Source organism: Ahaetulla prasina, chromosome 7 (assembly GCF_028640845.1).
Source record: "Ahaetulla prasina isolate Xishuangbanna chromosome 7, ASM2864084v1, whole genome shotgun sequence".
Taxonomy (NCBI): domain Eukaryota; kingdom Metazoa; phylum Chordata; class Lepidosauria; order Squamata; family Colubridae; genus Ahaetulla; species Ahaetulla prasina.
This window is the reverse complement of record NC_080545.1, coordinates 1,827,545-1,843,994: the sequence shown is the minus strand read 5'-3', so window position 1 is coordinate 1,843,994 and position 16,450 is coordinate 1,827,545. Positions and strand designations below refer to the sequence as shown.

Genomic DNA, 16,450 nt, shown 5'->3' with positions numbered 1-16,450 from the left:
CTGGTTTGGGGTTAGGTCATCTTTTGGCTCCAGCTGGAAGAAATCCAAGGACTTGCAAAGCCACCTCGGCGTGCAGCTTATGCATTTCATTACGTTGCATTTTTGTTTTTTTTTTGCAATGTCAGAGGCTGAGAGCTTCCAGCAAATGCAGTTGTTGGAAAGCCAATATTGCCCAGAGATAACCTGGCTAGCAAATGACAAATGATTCCTAGTCTCAAACTCTCCCTGAGCACAGAGAGAGGGGTGAAAAACACAATCCAGAAAGCTTCATTCATAAAACCCCAAAGCTTATATGATGAATATGAATCTTATTGAAGTAGTTTCAGGATTAGTTCACTAGATGGCGCTGGAGTGCAACATATAATGATGGGAAATCGGCAAATGCTTTTCATGAATAGAGCAGAGGTCTCCAACTGGGTCCCTTTAAGACTTGTGGACTTCAACTCCCAGAGTCCTTTGCTGGCTGAGGGACTCTGGGAGTTGAAGTCCACAAGTCTCCCAGGTTGAAGACCCCTGGAATAGAGGACCATTCTTGGCCCTCTCAGCATTTCTTAGTTGTGATTTTTCAGTCAGACCTCAAATCTATTTGTATCACTGATTATTTTGACCCATATTACTAAATTGTCACACACACACACACCACCACAAATGAATAGATGCTTCGGCACTCCAGGTTGAACCGTTTAGAATAGAATGGAGTAAGCTGGAAGGGACCTTGGAGGTCTTCTAGTCCAGCCCCCTGCTCAAGCAGGAGGACCTATACCCGTGAGGGCGAACCTGTGGCAGGCGTGCCAGATGTGGCACGCAGAGTCCTCTCTGCTGGCACCTGCTCCATCGCCCCAGCTCAGATCTTTGTAGCGTTTCTCTTGTGAGCTTCGGTTTCCCTGAAAACGACGAAACAGAAGCTCACGAAAGAAAAAGGTCTTCCTGTTGTGACCCAGACTCGAGCAGGTTGCAACAAACGCAGCCCTTAATGAAAATAAACTTTATTCAAGCAGCTGGGAATTGACCCATTCCCAGCGTCGTGAAACGTAAAAGAAAGCAAAGGCTTCTCACACAAAACAATCTGTCATTATTTCCACCCTGGTCCAATTTAGGCCATTGCCAAAGTCCTTTGCAAGATAAGCGTCTCGAGCAGAGACTGGAGAGCTGCCAAGGTCTTCTCGGAGAAACATCCAGAGCAGAGAATGGGACGAGCGCAGCTCCCAGGCAAACTGAGACACCGATGCCGGTCTCCTTTTAAACCTTATGGGAGGGGCCAATTATCTCTTAGCCCTGCCCCCGAGGGGACCTCTCTCCTTGAGCTGCTCCTGCCTCTTGGCAGCTCTTCTCATTCGGGCATTAGGGACAGGCTCTCCCAGTTCCTCCTCCTCCTCCACGCTACTCTCGACCTCTGGAGGCTCTGGAGCCCACACCCCATTTCTCGATGGCCCTGGCCTCGCCTCCGCCTCATCACTGTCCGATTCTGCCACCAGCACCATCGGCTGCTGACGGACCACAACACTTACCTCTTGCTGTGCTGCCGGTGTTGGGATGCCCCACCTCCCACTGGCCAGCTGGTCTATGGGTCTCTGCTGCGCATGCAGGCATGTCCATGCATGTGCATGGTCGCGCACACCTTTCAGTTTGGACACGCGTGCATGTGCAGTTTGGGCACTTGGTGTCTAAATGTTTTGCCATCACTGACCTATACCATTTTAGACAAGTGACTGTCCAGGCTCTTCTTAAAAGCCTCCAGTGATGGAGAACCCACAACTTCTGAAGGCAACTTCTGTTCCACTGATCAATTGTCCTCACTGTTAGGAAGTTTCTCCTTAATTCCAAGTTGCTTCTCTCTTTGGTTAGTTTAGGGTTAAGGTGTTCTAGATCAGGGGTCTCCAACCTTGGCAACTTTAAGACTTGTGGACTTCAACTCCCAGAATTCCTCAGCCAGCAGAGCAAAGCTGGCTGAGGAATTCTGGGAGTTGAAGTCCACAAATCTTAAAGTTGCCAAGGTTGGAGACCCCTGATCTAGATGTTAGAAACAGCAACAGGACCATCTCTCTCTCTTTCCCTCTCTCTGTCTCCCCCTCCCTCCCTCCCTCTCTCTCTCTCTCTCTCTCTCTCCTCTCTGATGAATAGTTGTCTGCCACACCTATTCATCTCCACCCCCTGCCTTTTATCCCCAGAGCTAGGGTGGGGCTTCACTAGCAGCGGTGGTTCTTCCATCCCAAGGACCAGCCCATAGATTTCCACTGCTCTCCTCTCCTCTGCCTTCTGTGCATCTGAGCATCAGACACTGGAGCCAGCTGTTCCTCCTCTTTCTCACCAGCCACCTCCAAACATGGGGGCTGTTGACTCTCCATCTGAGGGCTGACGGACGGCCCAGGCTCTGCCTCTCTCTCTCTCTCTGCCAGCTCCATTCCCTCTTCCCCCTCGGAGCTCTCAGGTTGCCTGGATGCTGACCCCAACTCCCAAGCCTCCTCCTCCTCTGATTTGGCTGCTGGAGGGGCTGATGGCTGACAGGCCACAACATCACTCTTCTAGTTAAGAACCAGAAGTTGCCAGCTCTCCTAGTCGGAAGCTCATTCAACGCAAGACAGGGATTAACTTCATCCATTTTTCAAGGGCAGAAAAGGCTGAAGGACAACTCAGAAGGTGACCCAATTGGTGGTAGTGGTGACAAGAGGGACATTTCTGCGATTTAAAGTCACTGAAGCTGAGAAACACTGGTTTAAGTTAGCATTTAGCTCATCACTCTATCGTTTATTTTTAAAGATGAATGCCGGGGTTGATACACAGCTATCATAAGATATTTTTGGCAGGTGGTAGCGGAAGCTGTCGCCCTAGAGGGCAGAATTAAAATACAGTAGATAAAGTGGGACTTGATTGCACCGAAATTAAATATTCACAGCTTGATATTGGAAGCTTCATTCCTTACTGCTTTCAAGCAAGCAGATGGGTTTTTTTTTTTAAAGTCTTGCCGTTTCCAGCAATGAGAGAACCAGCTAAAAGCTATACGTTCTCTAAACTAAGTAAATAAGTACACTGAGTTGCTTTGAAGAAAAATGAAATTTGTCATCCCGATCTGAGTACAGAAAGATTTGTCTTTGATTTGCTCCCTTCACAAGAAAAAGAGAAATAATGCTTTGTCTCTAATCCAAAATCAAAATGTTTTAACATCCACAATTAGATATTTGATAAACCAGGAGGCATTTCTCCAAAATATCATATTATTGATTTTTCTCAGCATGATGGTCACAGTTTTCCTTATAATGATGGCCTTATTTACAGGATTACTCCCCCCATGGAAGAAGGCAGTCAGATATTTTGGATGTTTCCACAGGTAAAATTTTATTTAAGATGAGCTTCACCTCACCCAAAGTCATTCCAACTTCAGAAGAAGTCTTCTGTGGCAGATTTTTAAGAAAATAAAGATTCACTGCACCTTAAAAACTAATGAGCTTCTTACAGTGTTTGGGATGTAATTATCACATAACCGAAGGTTCCAATCAGATTTTGGTAAAGATGATTAATATTATGGGTTTAAGATTTTGCTCGATTCTGGGATTGTATTAAGAGTTTTAACAGTTTAGGTCAGGGATCACCAATCTTTCGGACCTCAGGGACTACTAAATTCATAATTTTAAATCCTGAGAACCACTAATATGAATTTTTTAAAAAGATAAATAGTATTTAATGCAATATAAAAAATGCAAATAATTTTTCTGCGGACCACCAGTGGTCCACAGACCACTGGTTGGTGACCACTGGCTTAGATAGTCAAGTGACATTTCTTTGTGGAAAATAATACAGTTAGTCCTTGACTTATGATCAAAATTGAGACCGGAACTTTAACTGCTGAACGAGGCGTTCAGTATGAAACCTTTTTTCTATGGCCATTAAATGAATCAGTCCTTAAGTAAGCAAATCCAGTTTCCCCCGTGGATTTTGCTTGTCGGAAGTGGCTGAGAAGATTACAAATGGCAACCGCATGTTTCTACATGCCAAGCATCTGAATTTTGACCGTAAGCACACCGACTAGTTGTAAGTCACTTTTTTCAATGTGTCGTAGCTTCCCGCGTACACTGAACGAATGGTCATAAGTGAAGGACTACCTATAAGCGAAACATTATTTAACTCAGGATTGCAGCCCAGCCATTCGACAGTTGGATTACGGGAGCAAGTCTAATAAGCAGAGAAGAGTCTCTGTTTGCTCCTTATTATTTTTTCATTATTACTAAATGAATTACTACATTCGTTACTAAAAAAAAAAAGATTTACCCCTTCCTCTCTTACCTTTTCTGATTCATACGGAGTTCTCGATGAAGATCTTGATGGTTCCGGGATGTTTTTACAGGATTAATGAGTTTCTGAGGCTTAATGAGTTCAGGATTGTCTTCGTCTATGTAATCTGGTTCAGCCATGATAGTTCTGGGTATCTGAGGAGGGTCTCTGGATTCCCAGTCCTCACTTAGGTGATCTGGAAGACACAAAAAGGGTTCTTGCTTCATAAATTAAGAAAATATGGCCAACCTATTTTCAGAAAGGCATTGTTAAGCTTTTAGTGCCGCGATGGCGAACCTACGGTATGCGTGCCAAAGGTGTCACACAGCGCCAACCTGGGGGCATCTGAGCCATCGCCCCAGTTCAGCTCTGCTGCGCATGCGCCTCCCGCTGCTCCCAGCAGGTCTGTGGGTCTCTGCCATGCATGCCAGGGCGGGGCGCATGGGGGGGGCATGCGCGCATTGCATTTTTGGGGTTTTGGCGTGCGCACACACAAACATGCGCTTTCGGCACTCAGTCCGGAAAAGATTAGCCATCACTGATTTAGAGGCTGTTTTATTCATTGCTACCAAGTCGATATCCCCGTTTTCTATTCATTACCGACAGCTAAAGCACTTACAACAACAACACAGGCAGAATATGAAGTTTCACAAAAACACACCCATAAATTCAAACCAAAAATTGAAATCAGATCCTTAAAAGAATTAAAAGAAACCCTACAACGATGGAGATCTCAACCATCGTTCAGTCTGGAGGGAAAAAAAAGGGAGTTAAGCTTTATTGGTACACTGGCTCTTTTTTTTCCGTGGAGTATTTATTGAGTAGCAAGCTGACCAGCACTTAAAGCATCCAATCGGATCGATCTATTTCTCAATGCTTGAGACCAGGGGTATGTGGTCATGCTAGCTGGGGAATTCTGGGAGTTGAAGTCCACAAGCCTTAAAGTTGCCCAGGTTGGGACATCCCGGCTTCAGTCTCTCTCATGAATTAGTCTTTTTAACCTTTATAAGAATAGCTTTCTGGCGGTTAACATCCTCCTTCAAGCTGAGCTCAATTCATGAGGACTTCAGAGACGTGGCCATAAAGTTTTCAACCCTTTGAAAGTGGACTGGCTCTTTTAATCTGGGAGATTAACTTCCCCAGTATAGAGTAAGGAAGATATGCCAGGTTTATTATGCAAGCAATAAGGAAGGATCCTTTTTTTCCCCCTAAAGCAATTTAAAGACCATCTTACAACTTTGGGTTCAGACAGATCCATGTTTTTTTTTTACATTTATATCCCGCCCTTCTCCGAAGACTCAGGGCGGCTTACACTATGTCAGGCAATAGTCTTCATCCTATTTGTATATTTATATACAAAGTCAACTTATTGCCCCCAACAATCTGGGTCCTCATTTTACCTACCTTATAAAGGATGGAAGGCTGAGTCAACCTTGGGCCTGGTGGGACTCGAACCTGCAGTAATTGCAGGCTGCTGCTGTTAATAACAGACTGTCTTACCAGTCTGAGCCACCAGAGGCTTGACTTGGATAAATGGCAAGAGTGGAGCTGAGATCAGAGAAAGGGCAGAAGGATTGGCTTCCAATGAGCAAAACCTTCAGCAAAAAAATAAATAAATCAGGTGGCTTCTTATATTTATAATCCCTTCACCCCGTGAGCATATTGTTTACCCTGAGTGAAGGCAGGCAAAGTTCTTTCCATAGATCGATTAGGGGGTCCTCGGTGCTCTCTGAGCTTGGTGGTTTTAATGCAGACATTTCATGACCCAACTAAGTAACATCTTCAGTCCTAACACCTTGAAGGCATCAAACTCCCTTTCCTTCCAGCACTGATGATGTTCCCTAGTTGGGTCATGAAACGTCTGCAAGAAAACCACTGAGCTCAGAGAGCACCAAGGACCCCACAGTCCTCCTCCTCCTATCCACAAACTCAACTCCCTTCTAGCACTGATGATGTTCCCTAGTTGGGTCATGAAACGTCTGCAAGAAAACAACCGAGCTCAGAGAGCAGCAAGGCCTCTATAGTCCTAGTCTTTCTCCTCCTCCTCTCTACACACCCCTCTCCATTCCTGCACTGATGACATTCCCTAGTTGGGTCATGAAACAACTACAAGAAAACCACCCAGCTCAGAGAGCACCAAGGACCCCACCGTCCTCCTCCTCCTTCTATCCACAAACACAACTCCCTTCTTGCACTGATGACGTTCCCTAGTTGGGTCACGAAACGTCTGAGAGAGCACCAAGGATCCCACAATTCAACCCTGAGCTACAAATATCCTCTTTTATAGATTGCCTTTTCATACTTTGTTAACCACAACAAGTGAAGCGCCAACAACTTTGGGAGGGCGGTGGTGGGGGAGCAGTGAGCGAATCAACAGCCATCGCACCAACTCCTTCGGCACCCGCCTCTCCAAATCCTCTGCACAGAATGAACCCAGAGGGAAATGCAAGTGACTAAATCCTCCCAGGGGCATAGTTTGCAAAACACTAAGAGCAGCTTCTCTAAAGGGAAGCATTCCATCAAGCTGCCATTTTCAATCAATAACCATAGGAAATACAGAGCTTTTAATCCTTTTCGTAGGCTCTGAACACAGCACACACACGAGTCTTTCCACCCATGGCGGAGGGATGTAGAGCTGGTCCCACAGGATCCCTTCTTTTCCTGCCTCTCAATTTCTCCCCCCCCCCCCATCAAAACGTCACAAAGAGTGAACGTTACCTGTCCGACACAGGTAGAGAGAGACAGCCTAAACAGGGGGACGAAGCCTTCGGAGGTATGCGAAAGTCAAATTTGCTTAAAATTTGTTTCTATTTCCTATGCAGGAAACGTTTCGTTTCGCAGATAATTAAGAATTGTAAAGCCAGCGTTCAGAACAATTTACTCTTCTTCTCTTTTTTTTAAATGTTTTATTAGGTTTTTTTTTATTTTTAAATATGCATCCATATCAATACATGAACAGTGTGGCCCCTGGGTATAATTCATTTTGATACAAACATCAATAATGATAACCGTAATAATTATTATATTAATCAAACTTATAGAATCCTAGTATTACTATACATGTTATTAACAATTTACTCTTCTAGGCAGAGGGATTCTACGCACATTTAAACCAAGATGGGATTTCATTTACGGCTATTTAGGGAACACGAAGACAAGTGTCGCTCCAATGCAATCGTTACCTTGGAAATACAATTTTTTCCCCATCAAAAGTAGCTTGGAGATCTTATCGATTTATTAAAATATAAAGGAGAATATCCCAAGTAAAGCAGTGTAGCAACAAGTACCTCAGTTACAAAGATTTGAATCTAAATTTTATCCACTGAATCTGCAGGTGCTACTGTGCTAAAACATTGCTGCTAGATTCTCTCCCTCTCTCCCTGCCAGATACACAGCTAAACGCTATCCCAAACTCAGTTAAATGCTTGGCAATTGGTTCATATTTAGGATGGTCGCAGTATCCGGGAGTTACGACCTTTTTTGCGACCTTCTGACAATAAAGTCAACAGGGAAGCCAGATTTTTTTTTAAATTTGAATTTATATCCCGCCCTTCTCCGAAGATTCAGGGCGGCTTACACTATGCCAAGCAATAGTCTTCATCCATTTGTATATTATATACAAAGTCAACTTATTGCCCCCAACAATCTGAGTCCTCATTTTACCTACCTTATAAAGGACGGAAGGCTGAGTCAACCTTGGGCCTGGTGGGACTTGAACCTGCAGTAATTGCAAGCAGCTGCTGTTAATAACAGACTGCATTAGTCTGTTGAGCCACCAGAGGCCCCTAAGATTTGCTTAACAACCGTGTGACTCACTTAACAACTGCAGAGATTCACTTAACAAATGTGGCAAGAAAGGTCACAAAATGGGACAAAACTCGCTTAACAAATTTCTCACTTAGCAACATAAATTTGGGGCTCAGTTGTGGTCATAAGTCAAGGACTACCTGTAAAAGGTTAGTCAGGGCATTTATAGAGGTTGTCTACTCACTGAAAACATGACATTGGCTCATCCTATTCATCCTAAACTCGGGGAAAAAGGCTAAATGTTTAAAATTAAAAACTTTTAAAAGTCTCGGCACAAATAAAGTACATTCTTTACTTGGTTTGTGATGACTTCAGGGACACAATATTTTGTCACTGTGTTTTGGGGGATTTTTTTTAAAAAAAAAGATTCGCAGTTAGGCAGGATTTTATATCTGTTGCCCATTTAGAAAACTACATCTGTCCATTTATTTTTTTCAAACAAAAACTTCTGAAATAGCCAAAGTTAAGTTTGAGGCTGCCCCCTGGTGTAACATCTGTGCAAAAGCTTTAATAAAACAATCCTTTCCAAATTGTTGAGGAAGAGGAAGGCCAACATCACAAGCCTAGTAAGTGACGCCAAAGTCATAAAACCCAAGGAATATCTCCGAAGGCTTTCTTAACCAAACTGTGGCAAAACCCTTAAGGTAGACACTCCTCTTAGAAATAAGACACAGGTCGTCCCAAACATCCTTTTTTCAGGAGGCAACTGGACTTACTTTCTTTTTCCTTTTGAAGACATTTCACTTCTCATCCAAGAAGCTTCTTCAGCTCTGGCTGGATGGTGGGGAATGGAAGAATTTATACTCCCACAACTTCGAATGGTGCGGGAGCAGGAATGGATTTCCAGAGCAAAAAAAACTGCAGACTACAAGAACCATTTGCACCACTCAGGTGACGCTGAGGACACAGGTAAACCTCCAGGTGGCCTCAACGACCCTCTAACAGGATGCAAATGTCTGCAAGAAATATAAATCCTTCCACTCATCACCATCCTTGTCAGAGCTGAAGAAGCTTCTTGGATGAGAAGCGAAACGTCTTCAAAAGAAAAAAAAAACAAAGTCTAGTCGCCTCCCGAAAAAAGCACCTTTGTGACAACCATCACCTGGACGGCTGAGAATCTCTACAGACTTTTAAGAAACAGGTCCTTTACTTTCGTGATAAACGGAGCTGTTTCCAATAAAAACCCTATTTTAACAGGCTAATCAGGAAAGGACGTTGAGTGGTACAGTGGCCTAGAGGTGGCGCTCCCTCCTCACAATCAGGAGGCTGTGAGTTCGATCCTAGGTAGAGGCAGATATTTCTCTCTCTGGGCACACTAAGAATCTATCTGCTCATCAAAACTCCATACTGGCGACAGGGAAGGGCATCTGGCCAGTAAATAATCAGCTCCATTCAGTTGCCCAGACTCCACCCCACCAGGGATTATAGGGTCATTAAATGAAGTTGATGATGATTAAAAGACATTAAAAGGAGTTGAATCAGGAAAGGAGGTGTTTGAAATTCACAGCTGTTTGTGAAATATGATATCCTTGTGCCAATTGAAACTCGCTTTGTGAGCCCGTCACTCAAATAGCACACTGCATGCAAACAAGGCTGTTTCATTTGCATTTATTTAAATTGCATACAGTGAAAGGAATGGCATCGTTTATGTAACGGCCTCATCACATCAAAAATTTCATCTGTTGCATGAAGAGCTTGCGAGATGTTTTCAGGGTGAGATTTCTGAACTCTATTGCACTGTTGAACATCCGCACAGGAAATATTTATGACATTTTGTAGTGTGTCATAAAATGCTTTATGAACATGTCTGTGTCATAAAATGTTTTATAACGTTTGCCAAATCATCTATCGTAGGGAGAAGCAATCCTATGCTTTGATGGTTTCGATTGGTCCCAGCAGCAGCTTAAAATTAAGATAATAATCATCTCCAAATAAACAGTTCTGCTCTTTTAATGAGATTTAAAGCTTATAAAAGCTTGAAAATGTTTTGGCTCCCAAGAATCAGAATTAAACCAACCTATCATACCAGCTGCACTGAAAGTCAAAACCAGAATTCCTTCCAAGAGTTTTAGAAGAATAATTTGCTGATCTCCTATTGGAAGTCAGTAATTTCAGTATTTTTTAAAGTCACCAGGTTGGACTATAGATAAATTCTAAAATATACCCCAAACCAAATAGCCTACAGCATACATGAAGGATAGAAGGCTTCGATATGGAAAAAGAGAAACACACAACTTCAAATTACTATAATTTGGGAAATAAATTTGACAGGTTAATTTACGTGAATGCTGCTCAAAAAAATAGAGGTTCATTAATATACCATTGAAAATTTAATCTGTGAAAAACAGAGTCCAAATTATCTGTGGGTGACAGATGACTCCAGCATTTCAAAGACTGAAAATTGCAGAAATTTAGCTAGGGGACAGATCCAGAAAGTTGTAAAACTGTAACAAGTAGCCCTCAACACATTAACACAAAATCCAATTATGACAACAATTATGATAATAAAGCGGCTATGTTCTTAGCTCCCCTTCTGCCAGTCATAAGGATATTTTAGTCACCATGCTGTCATTCAGTGGAGGAGGGCTTGGGAGAATTGCTGTCACCAGGGAAAAGGAAAAGCAATTAGAATTTTATATGGATTTGATGAGTTAGACGCTGAATCTCTGCAACACAACATCAACCTCAATCACTTAAGCATGTGCCAGCATTGTGCTGCAGCTGCCAAAAAAGACAACACAGTTCTTAGGCTGCATTAACAGAGGGATAGAATCAAGATCACGTGAAAGGTTAATACCACTTTACAATTCCTTGGTAAGGCCACACTTGGAATCTTGCATCCAACTTTCGTCACCATGATGTAAACAAGATGTTGAGACTCTAGAAAGAGTGCAGAGAAGAGCAACAAAGATGATTTAGGGGCTGGAAGCTAACAACATGTGAAGAACGGTTGCAGGAACTCGGTATGTCTAGTTTAATGAAAAGAAGGACTAGGGGAGACATGATAGCAGTCTTCCAATATCTCAGGGGTTGCCACAAAGAAGAGGGAGTCAAGCTATTCTCCAAAGCACCTGAAGGCAGGACAAGAAGCAACGGGTGGAAACTCATCAAGGAAAGAAGCAACCTAGAACTAAGGAGGAATTTCCTGACAATTAGAACAATTAATCAGTGGAACAGCTTGCCTACAGAAGTTGTGAATCATGCCCTCATCACTTCCCGCCTGGATTACTGCAATGCTCTCTACATGGGGCTCCCCTTGAAGAGCATCCGGAGGCTCCAACTGGTACAGAATGCGGCCGCGCGGGGGATTGAGGGAGCTCCTCGCAGCTCCCATGTAACACCTCTCCTGCGCGGGCTGCATTGGTTGCCAGTGGTCTTCTGGGTGTGCTTCAAGGTGTTGGTTATCACCTTTAAAGCGCTCCATGGCATCGGACCGGGATATTTACGGGACCGCCTGCTGCCGCCGGTTCCCTCCCATTGTCCGGTGCGTCCAGTCCGCTCTCACAGGGAGGGCCTCCTTAGGGTGCCGTCAGCCAACCAATGTCGGCTGGCGGCCCCCAGGGGAAGGGCGTTCTCTGTGGGGGCCCCGGCTCTGTGGAACGAGCTGCCGGTGGGACTCCGTCTTCTCCCTGATCTTAGGACCTTTAAACGCGAGCTCAAGACTTTCTTTTTCCACCAAACAGGGCTGGCCTGATTGATTGATTTTAATAATTAGGGATTTTAGCGGGTTTTTAACAGGGGTTTTATCTTTGTATTTTATTCTAATAGTTTTAAGTATACAGCAGTTTAATAAGTTTTTTAATTTTGTTATGGTATTTTAAATGGTTTTTTGTATTATTGTTGTTTTATTTGCTGTACACCGCCCTGAGTCTTCGGAGAAGGGTGGTATAAAAATGTGAATAAATATAAATATAAATAAATGAATGCTCCAACACTGAAAATTTTAAAAATGATGTTGGAAAACCATTTGTCTGAAGTGGTGTAGGGTTTCCTGCCTGGGCAGGGGGTTGGACTAGAAGACCTCCAAGATCCCATCCAACTCTGTTATTCTGTTCTATTCTGTTATTCTAAATGTACCATTATAATTTTTTTTTTAACTGAATTTGCTCCCATCATTTGGAAAACACGCAGTTTAGCAGGCTTCTCTTTAAAAACCTGCCTGCAGTTTCTTTCCCCTAACTCCAAATTAAAGGAAACAAGATAGGTTTTGCCCCCGAGGCTGGCAGCCACGGTGAGCTCATTAACAGCGGGGTTCAAAATATGTATTACAAACACAAAAGCTGGCTGGCAGAGAAAGCGGAAGGTTTTGCTTGTTTGCGTAACTAAAATCAACCAAGAGGAACTAGCTAGAGAAGAGTAACTTTCTGGTAAGCTTTTCAATTTAAATTATTCTGTCCAAACCCTGATGGGACATAGTAGCTAGAAGTAGTACAGGGAAGGGAAAATTCAGGTGGAAATAAATATGAAACACCATGGCCTAAGCTTGCTTATAGTCCTGAAACTCAAACAATCAGAAGGGCACACACATTTCCCCACTAAAAATGGTTTTCTCTAACATATTTTCAAAAAGCAAACTTTGACGTTAATTTCCTTTAAGTGTAATCACCACATCAAACATTTATCATCTTGATTTTTTTTCCCCTAGCACCATCCGGCTTCCAAAATGTAAGTAAACACATCTGTAAACCTTTATGCAATATAGCAGTGATGGGTAACCTTTTTGCCCTCGTGTACCAAAAGCAGATAGATTCCTGGCAGATAGAGGGGGAAGAAATGGAGGTAGATTTTATTTTCCAAGATCACCGCAGACGGGGACTGCAGCCAAGAAATTAAAAGACTCTTGCTCCTGGGGAGGAAAGCCATGGCAAATCTAGACAGCATACTAAAAAGCAGAGACATCACCCTGCCAACAAAAGTGCGTATAGTCCAGGCTCTGGTTTTCCCAGTTGCAATTTATGGCTGTGAAAGTTGGACCATAAGAAAGGCTGAGCGCCAAAGAATGGAGGCATTTGAACTCTGGTGCTGGAGAAGACTCCTGCGAGTCCCTTGGACTTCAAGGCCATCCAACCGGTCAGTCCTAGAGGAGGTCAACCCTGACTGCTCTTGAGAAGGTCAGATCCTGAAGAGGAAACTCAAATCCTTTGGCCACCTAATGAGAAGGAAGGACTCCCTGGAGAAGAGCCTAATGCTGGGAACGATGGAGGGCAAAAGAAGAAGGGGAGGACAGAGAATGAGGTGGCTGGATGGAGTCACTGAAGCCATCAGCGTGAGCTTAAATGGACTCCAGAGGATGGTAGAGGACAGGAAGGCCTGGAGGAACGTTTTCCATGGGGTCGTGATGGGTCGGACACGACTTCGCAACTAACAACAACACCAAAAGCGGGGGGAGTGGGGTTTGTAGTGCGCACGTATGGCCACACCCATAATTCAATGCGCCCCACCCCCTGTGCATGCGCATGTGACCTCCACGCTCCCCCCTCCCACTTTTGGCACATGATGGCATGGTGAGGCCTGGTAGGGCTGTTTTTCGCCCTCCCCAGGCTCCAGAGCCTTTCTAGGAACCTAGGGAGGGCGAAAACATTCTTCCCCACCCACCTCGGAGGCCCTCCGGAGCCCGGAAATGGCTCATTTGCTGAACTAGGGCAACGCTCGTGTGCCCACCGATATGGCTCCGCGTGTCACCTGTGGCATACGTGCCACAGGTTCGCCATCACGACAATATAGGATCAAACAGCCCGAATCATCTCCACTTTTATTATTAAAAATACAAGAGAATTCAGGGATGGCTGCCTAGCTCTTAAAATTTGGGTTTGAACTTGCAAACTTGAGTGCTACAAACCTGGTTCTGAGGAAGCCGTCTCCAGAGTTAGAAGTGGCTGGTTTCTCTCTTGAGATAAACGGTGCTGGATCCCGATGTAAAATTTTGCAACCCTTCCTAGCGCTTGAAATATGAAATAAGAGTCTGGGAATCAGAACGCCGTTGTCCAAAGACTAGTGAAAAGCATGACCAGACAGAGATGAAGAACTAGACAAAGTGTATCCTTTTCTGGATACCGAAGTCCAAGGACAGGGTGGAGTTGCCCTTACTAGCTAGATAAGTCTCTTGGCAAAGAACCAAGTTCCCCTTTTGTCTGTAAATACAGGGGGAAAAGCAACTCCTTGGGGATTTCTTAAACCTTGTGGTTTGTACACACAGAATGGTTTGTAAGTTCTAAGTTTCCTCACTTCTTGGCTAATACGTTGCATTATACAAATTATATTGCATACTCTCGTTCTGGGGTTTTCCGTTTCATGTTTTACACACATTCATGTCCCACAAATAAATTCTTGATCAGAAATCCCGCCGTCTCCTTACTACATTTTAAGGATGACATGAACGGATTATTTTTGTGTTTGAGTGAATCCCAAAGGCACTAATTTGCATTTTAGCAACCGCCCTGTAACTTGGCCATTCTAAACACCAGGTTCAAATAGAATAGAATAGAATAGAATAGAATAGAATAGAATAGAATAGAATAGAATAGAATAGAATAGAATAGAATAGAATTCTTTAGTGGCACACAAGGAATTTGTCTTGGTGCAGATGCTCTCAGTGTACATAAAAGAAAAGATACCTTCATCAAGGTACAACACTTACAACACTTAATGATACTCATAGGGTACAAATTTAACACTTAATGATACAACACTTAATGATAGTCATAGGCTACAAATAAGCAATCAGGAAACTATCAATATAAATCGTAAGGATACAAGCAATAAAGTTACAGTCATACAGTCATAAGTGGAAGGAGATGGGTGATGGGAACGACAAGAAGATTAATAGTAGTGCAGGATAACTAGTTGGACAGTGTTGAGGGAATTATTTGTTTAGCAGAGTGATGGCATTTGGGGGGGGGGAACTGTCCTTGTGTTTAATTGTTCTGGTAGTCTATAGTGTCGTTTTGAGGGTAGGAGTTGAAACAGTTTATGTCCAGGATGTGAGGGGTCTGTAAATATTTTCACAGCCCTCTTTTTGACTAATCCAGACGGTCTATAATAGTTATTGATGGACCAAAATCTGATTCATATGGGAACATATTTGCTTTTTGGGGGGTTACCATCTTTAACAGCCTTGTCACTAGAAGGGGGACGAGTGAGAGCATTTCTAATTCCCGCAGCCTTTTATGAACCTCTTGCTGGTAAAATATCTTTAGTCTGCTTATTAGGAAAACTTGTTTTTCCTGGACCATAATTGGAGGATACTCAACTGATTATGGGAAGAGTTTTTATAGGCTGGCAGCTTTCCGACATCTACGACTTAAGCGCACTGCATGAGAGTTCCCACAACTGGGTACTGTGTGTCTCAGAGTCCACGCTTCTCCCTTCCCAAGCAATGGTGCCAAGGCTTATTGCTGCCCTCTGAATGGCCCAGTGGGGGTCCCCTTCATTCTCATCCTACTCCAGAAAAGAAATCAACAGCGTAATTCTGCTTAATGCACACAGAGGCCCAAAGCAAGGAGGAGACGAAGCTAAGAAGGCTTTGGATTCTCTTCCAGTTTAGAAGCATTCGGGTTTAGGTCTCAGTGACAGCCCTGCGTTTTCTTCAGGCTGAGATGCACATCGGTTGAAGCTGTTACCCTACCCACCTGTGAAAAATGCCCCAAAGATTTCCATATTTCATCTTCCTCATTTGGGGCATGGCACAATGTTCCAAAAATGTGTGAGGAGGCTTCGGTCCCATGGTGACAGCCACCGAGAGGACTTTTGGGCAACCAGGCTTTGGCCAAACCTTTCTGACTGAAATTCTTAACAGTTTTATCGCACCGAGTGTGTTTATGCATGTGCACAAAGAGATGAGATAGATAGACAGATAGACGGATGGATGGATGGATGGATGGATGCATGGATGCATGGATAGAAAGAGAGAGAGACAGAGAGAGAGAGATAGCTAAGAGATGGAGATGGAGAGACAGAGGGGACAGGGAGATATAAGAATAGATAGAGATGGATAGACATAGAGAGATAAGAGAGTGAGACAGAGAAAACTGGAAATATAGAGATGAGGGAGGCAGGCAGGCAGGCAGGGACAGTACATGCCAAACACTGCACATTCTGGAGAAATATCAAGTTCTTGAGTCACACAAAGGAGACCTCCGAAGGTCTTCTGTATCACCACTATGCAGTCCAAAGCACGATGAGAAAATAATGAGCCCTTCCATCTACATAATCTGGGCTCTTCATCGCTCCCTTGTTCCACCGTGGCTGTCTACGCTGAGCCAAGTACAATGAGAGACACGGGACCTGGTGCATAAAGAACTTCATATTTCTCCTTTTCAGCCCGTTCTTTTACGTGCAACATCCGCACTGCCAGCCTATGCCCATCTCCTCCTGTACG

The 16,450-nt window shown here is 43.7% G+C and overlaps 1 protein-coding gene across 3 annotated transcripts in view; it reads right to left on the bottom strand.

The window, feature by feature from the left end:
- FAM107B (family with sequence similarity 107 member B) overlaps window positions 1-16,450 on the bottom strand; it is a 54,634-nt gene that overhangs the window by 8,336 nt on the left and 29,848 nt on the right. For 2 of the 3 annotated variants that reach the window (XM_058190757.1, XM_058190756.1), the window contains exon 2: window positions 4,279-4,462. In XM_058190757.1, coding sequence (XP_058046740.1) covers window positions 4,279-4,406 — 128 coding nt within the window. In that variant the 5' untranslated portion in view covers window positions 4,407-4,462. Of the gene's footprint in view, window positions 1-4,278; window positions 4,463-13,912; window positions 14,064-16,450 lie in introns of those variants that run through there. The other variant, XM_058190755.1, reaches the window with a different exon arrangement.